We start from the raw sequence: 6184 nt of genomic DNA on the forward strand, positions 1-6184 counted from the left end.
CGTTTTTGACTCAATTTAAATAGTACACAACCTTCCACATTAATGTAGTAACGGTAAGGTTGCCTAATTTGTTTGAACTTTGAAAGCCGCGCACAGCACCTACAGTAATCAATCTCCTTAAAGAGTGTTTTCGCAATACCAAACATAGGAGTTTGTAGAAACATGAAACCGAAGGACAACACATTTTGAAACAGGTGTCACATTTATGTATCTGCACTTGATAGCTATGCAGTCAATGAAGCATAACGAGAGACATGTGTTCATTCCCGAATGGAGTCAATGAGTCATAAGGTTCTTCGTTCTCATTTTATTATTACAGGCTTGGGTCCCACATTGATTCATATTATACTTACTTTTCAATTCATTGTTTTTTTGTGATTTTTTTTCATTAGAATAGTATTATAATAATATTCTTCTAATAATGACAATCGAAATAGTTGCAAGTAGAATAACGATTTGTACAGTGATGCCCATAATTGTGCATGTTTATAATGTTCTAATATTTCAACGCAATCATGACACAAGCTCTATAGCATCTCGTGAGTTCATTTTTGGTGAGGTTTCAAAAAAAAAATCCTCTTGCTCAAGAGCCATACGTTTTCAGTTAAAAATTTCTTTAATAAAATATAATGCTCATTTCTCGAACGTTACCTGTTAATGTTAACTGCGCCTACCATGTCCGTTCAATCCCACTAGTCAGTTATTCTTTGCAATTAAATGATAAACTTTAATGTCTAAATCTCTTCATGGATATCTCCATCTCAACCATCCATCGTTTTTTATCAACCATCATCATTCTCGTGTTCTCGTTCTCGGGGTCGCCTCCGCTTCTTCATCATCATCACCACGACCATTCAAATCGTTCATCTTCCTAATCGACATATTCCCGCATTAAATTTCTCTGTTGGGTATCAATGACTACCCAAAAACGGTCGCATTTTCTGAAAAAATGGGAAAATTGATTCCTAATTTATTGGTTTTGACCGGTTGTAACTAACCCCCACACACTGTTTTTTGATACTACCTACGTCTATTTTCGGCTAATTTTAAGAAGTCAATGATTCCTAATTGTCTTTTTTGTTATTTTCTGTGAAGTGAAGTATCAAGATAAAATCAGTTTGCGTCTCGCTTCGATTTTCTCATTTTTCGAATGCTATTCCCCCGTAGCAATATGGTTTTGTTATTACACATTTGCACTTTTTTGCTACCCTCCCAATTCTGACTCACACTTGCATTCCGGAGACTGCCTGAGAGTTAAAACTAAACATAATTGTTATATAATAAATGTCAAAGTTTTTCGCAAGCTGAAAATTTTTGCCAGCTGAATTATTCCTCCTTCAAAGGAGCATAAGTCTAAAAATGCTAGAGTTATTGGAAAGTTGCTAATTACAAGTTATAGAGTTTAAAATTTTGAGTAGTTTCTCGATTTACAATTTTTGAAGCTTTATTCCTTGCTCAAACTCGAGCAATGAGAGGCAGTGGGGACTCCCCCACTGGGGAGGGGAGAACCTTGTCAACCCACTAGGGAGGGGAGAACCTTGTCAACTTTAAAGCCACGTCCCTCTGCAGGGAAAAGATCTATCAAAAGGTTATCAACTAACAAAATGTGCAAAATTATACGCTCTACATTTTTGTAGTTAACCGTTTTCTGTTATCACAGTTAGTTTTTGTGAAACCATCAAATCTGTAGTTTCTCCATTATTATTATCACCTAACAGTATTATTATCAGCTGATAAGTATCCTTTCTTTTTGGATAATCCCCTTGTAAAGGAATATACCATTGTCTTCATCTCCTTTTTCTGTGTCTACCCTTATCTTTGGGTCGCCATCTGCCTCTCCTCCCCGCATATCCCCTCTTATATCTTCAGAAATTCAGGTTCCAAGGAATATTCCGAAAAATTTTGTTTGGAAGGTGACATGTCCGATCAATCGCTGGTCCAGAAGGTTCCACTACTTGGCTCGTGTTCTCAGGTGAGTATGCGCCTTTAAACATTGAGGGTACTGTATGCACCATAACGCAAAATTGCAGATTTTATAGTGGGGCAGGTTTGTTCTACAGATAACCGTAAAATTTTTATGTCCCTTTAAAAGAAACTCGTCCGAAAAATTGATAATTTACGAGGAAAACAACTTTTAAAAATGTTTTTTTACTTCAAACGATGCTCTATTGTGCCGAATCGCTTGTTGTTTAGCGGCGTTTCTAAATATTTATTTACTTATCGAAAATCTTTTTTTTCATATTTATAACTGTTTAAACAAAATCGATAATATTTATTTTTTCTGAAACTATTCTGAAAATTTTGAATTTCCCGCCAAAAAAATTTCGGAAAATTTTGATTTTTTTTGGCATATTATTTTCTGATAGAATTTGAATTTTTGGCCAAAGAAATTCTGAAAGTTTTGAATTTCCCGCAAAAATTGTATTTCTGAGAGAATTTGAATTTCTTGCAATTTTTCTGTGAAAAAACAATTGAAAATAAACGTGGTCGCCAATACGAGAAAACTCGGCCACCGATTTTTTTTTCGCAAATTTTGCATTCGTTGCTGCATGACTGCCAAAAATTGGCGGCCGAGTTTTTTTATTCTACAGGGTTAAATTTCACAGATGGCCGAGTTTTCTCAGTTTCACGGTCACAGGCTTCTAGTTTATTATATTCATCTCCGCGGCGCGCGCACCGTACTTTCTCCTTCTCTACTCTCTCGTTGTTCAATCCCTCTCTCGGATCCAACCAACGCCCTCTGCGATTGTGTCATCATCGATTTGTTATCTCAAATTCCGTTTGGCTTTTCAATAACCGTGCCTTATTGTCTCAGGAATTTCAAATTTCCGGTCAACAATTCGGATTATTAACCATTTCGAAAAAAATCCTTTAAATTATTTTTATTATAATGAAAAACGTGCGATTTTTTCTCGCTGGTGGGTCCTGGCACGACTGAAACTTTTCAGCTACTGTACCCAGCATTGCTTTAGAATTTAAATTTTTGCCGGCAAATTAGAACTGCAAGATTTTTTTGTTAGTTTTTAATTATAATTGTTTGGGAAAAATTACAAACTTTAAAAAAACCTACCGTACTCCCAAGTACTGCAGCCAAGAAATAATTTGTTTCGTGCCAAGACCCATTTTTCCTTTAAGAACTAGAAACCTCCCTTGTTTACAACTGTACTTAAAATCGAATTAGTTTGTTCGCTAAACATGTTTTTCGCGCGAAATTTCGCTTTACTTTCGAAAAATGTTTTTCTTCATTTTCGTCGGCATGCGCCTTTAAACTACTGTTTTTGAAACTTTCGAATGATAGAAAAAATTAGAAAATATTTTTAATTTTCGCTTTCGCCGGAATATTCGAAAATTCGAAAAAAAAACTAAATTTCATGGATTCTCAGTTAAAATTCACGGAAATTAAAACTTGCGTAGCGAGACCTCAACGATCACATTACCTATGCGCCTTTAAAGCTACCGTAACCCTATTTTTAATTAAAAAAAAAAGAATTTCCTTTTAAAATCGCCGGATTTTCTCCGTCTCTTTTCCCATCTTTTTTCATCTTCGGTACCAATCATATGTAGGTGAGAATATCTCTGCACCCTCCAACGAACCCAACACTATATCGCTGCGCACCGTCCTTCAACGATGTCATCTTCCTCCTACTTCGACCCCCTCAATTTATTTCCGATTTCCTCTGATTTATTGATCTTTTTTCCTCTTTTTCATCATTTCTACGTTCTATAAAGCGAGGTTTATAGCCAAATGGACTCATTCAAACGATTACAATCCAAAGTTTTCACGTCAGTGAGCTCACTGCGAAAATCTGAAGAGAATGTGAGTAAAAAGCGGCGGAAGACGTAAAACATCTGAAATATTTTTAAAAAAATTTGTTAAAAGCCCCACATTTTCGAGATAAATCTAAATTTTCAAGTTTGTAGCAGCAAATTAAGCAAAGATATATATTTCAGGCCGACGAGCAGACATACAACACAAAACGATGCTTCATCCACGTCAATCACTTATCGATCGCGATCGCCGTCGTCGAGCTCTCGATTTTAATTTATCAGGTAATTTGTTTGCCTGCAACTCAGACCAACGCTTAGTCGTCTAATTAGATTTCAACCATATTTGATTAGAAACTGAGCAAATATAATGGGGACATAATTAATAGGCTTATGGATTTTATTTGATTTGACAATATGGATTTTCTAACCAAATATGGTTAAAATCTAATCCAATATGGAGCAAATCTAATCAAATATGGCTGAGATCGTGCCATATTGGATTAGATTTCGACCATATTGGATTAGATTTGTTTTCTAATGAAATATGGAGAAAATCTAATCTAACATGGATTTCTAATCTAATATGGAGCAAATATAATGCAATATGGATTTTCTAAAAAATATGGTTGAAATCTCGTTGAATATGGTTGAAATCTAATTAGACGACTAAGCGTTTATCTGAGAAACTGGAAAAACCTAAAAAAAATCTGAAAATTTTCAGTTTTGTGTGGAAAAAATCAATGAAAAACTCAATCCTACAGTAATTTAAAAATTCTTTTTCACTAAAAAAATCAGTTCCCATTGAAAAAACAAACTGAAAATCAATTATTTCAGCTCTCAAATGGCAGTTGGGGCAATTCGGAGCACTCGACCGTCTTCACAATCGCCGCCTTGCTCTTTCTGCTCGTCATTTTTCTGCTTTTCGTCGCGATTTTCTACCAAATCGGAAATCTTCTCATCCCGCACATCGTCATGCAGATTCTGCTCGTTTTGTGCTTCCTGGGACTCACATGTGCGACGCTTTATGCGCTTTTCCACGGTGCCACGTTTCAGTTGCTCGTCGTGGTTACAAATCCGCAAATCGCCGCTGATTCCATGGTAAGTGTGGTAAAAAATGAAATTTGTTTCCTTGGGAAATTCCTTCTTTTTCCTCAATTTTTCCTCATTTTTTTGCTTCCAAAAAAAAGACCCATTTTGCGAAAAAAATTTTTTTTTTTCATTAATATATGTATTTTAAATTTTCCAGACAATTCTCCCGGCGCCAATGATCACAACAAACGTGGTTTCCGGATTCCTAGTGGGCCTTCTCGTCATTTTCGCAGTCTCCTACTTGCTCATCGCTGTGCTGAATGTGAGCTTTTCCCATGGCGAGACCCATGTAACTTTAATTTTTGCAGACCTGGTGCATGTACGTCGTCATCGATAGTTACCAGCTTTTGAAGAGCCAGAAACTTCAATCTCGTACTCCGTCGGTCGAGGAGTATTGTGCGCCGAAGACGATTCAACTCTCACTATACCCCAATCAAATCGTTCAGGCCACCGATTTTTAGTCTATATTTTAGACCATTTGTTGAATTTTTCTCGAAAAAATCCGGTAAATTTTTGTGTATATATGTCCCGAAATTCTTCACTTTTATCACATGTGTCAGGCTTTAATTTTTTCATACTTTATTTTCGAATTCTGTACAAAAATCTTTGATATATTCTATTTATTCTTCTCAATTAATAATCACACGATCCATCTTTCCACCCGTCTCGCCACCTTTGCATCACATCTCGACACTCGAACTTTGGTTTTCCGGTTTTTTCGTTGACTTTATTGTGTAGCTGGCACATCCATAGCGCAAACGCCTCGCGGCTTTCCACTTTTGGCGGCGATTCTTTCAGATCTTTTCGGAGATCTTTGGCGCAGAAATCGCAGGGATATGTCTGAAAAATTTAGGCGTTTTTGTGGGAATCTTGAGCTTATTAGCTAACTTTTCCTAGAATAGACATGAAACTTCTGGCTCGATCCTTATCCTCGTCGGTAGGCTTTTCCGGGTAGTAAACCGACATTGTGTGTAGCAAATTCCACGTGGATCTGCCTGAAATTTGAAATTTTTGGTGGAAATTTGAATTAAAAGCGAACCGAGCTCATCCTTGTCTACTGGACATCCGTGCAACTTCGCTCCTGTGCTCGTGCTCGGCGTCGTCTCGGATTCTGCAAAGAACTAAAATAATTGAGATTTTTTGCTCTGGAAATCTAGGGAAATCACCTTTTTTCTTTATTTTTTCAGCCATTTCTCTGCCTTTTTTCATCATATCCTCTACACTGACGCATGCACGACACGGCTTTCCATCTGGACCGATTTCCATTCTGAAATTAATTTTTAAACTTGGTTTTCGTTTCGTCAGTTTTAGAAGCCGTTTTAGGGCG

At 36.6% G+C, this 6184-nt stretch overlaps 2 protein-coding genes and 1 non-coding gene across 4 annotated transcripts; 1 reads left to right on the forward strand and 2 right to left on the reverse strand.

Moving 5' to 3' along the window:
* Positions 1–1583: 1583 nt before the first annotated feature.
* On the reverse strand, positions 1584–1643 carry F56C11.7. Its single transcript, NR_049903.1, has one exon. It is a non-coding gene; the product is annotated as an Unclassified non-coding RNA F56C11.7 (non-coding RNA).
* Positions 1644–1875: 232 nt separating this feature from the next.
* On the forward strand, positions 1876–5513 carry F56C11.5 (MARVEL domain-containing protein). Of its 2 annotated transcripts, none has more exons than NM_001129013.4 (5): positions 1876–1972; positions 3952–4050; positions 4603–4866; positions 5015–5119; positions 5166–5511. In NM_001129013.4, exons 1-5 carry the CDS (start codon positions 1919–1921, stop codon positions 5316–5318), a joined length of 675 nt encoding a protein of 224 aa, NP_001122485.1. In that variant the 5' UTR covers positions 1876–1918; the 3' UTR covers positions 5319–5511. The 2 variants fall into 2 exon arrangements, with proteins under 2 accessions (NP_001122485.1, NP_001379976.1); NM_001393005.1 differs by lacking the exon at positions 1876–1972 and adding an exon at positions 3433–3817 and having other exon boundaries at positions 5166–5513.
* Positions 5420–6124, reverse strand: F56C11.3 (Sulfhydryl oxidase). The gene is made up of 4 exons (NM_058289.4): positions 6024–6124; positions 5897–5968; positions 5746–5852; positions 5420–5697 (listed from the first exon to the last, which is right to left on the reverse strand). The coding sequence occupies exons 1-4, from the start codon at positions 6121–6123 to the stop codon at positions 5491–5493; spliced, it is 486 nt and encodes a 161-aa protein (NP_490690.1). The 5' UTR covers position 6124; the 3' UTR covers positions 5420–5490.
* Positions 6125–6184: the final 60 nt, after the last annotated feature.

Source organism: Caenorhabditis elegans, chromosome I (genome assembly GCF_000002985.6).
Source record: "Caenorhabditis elegans chromosome I".
Classification (NCBI taxonomy): domain Eukaryota; kingdom Metazoa; phylum Nematoda; class Chromadorea; order Rhabditida; family Rhabditidae; genus Caenorhabditis; species Caenorhabditis elegans.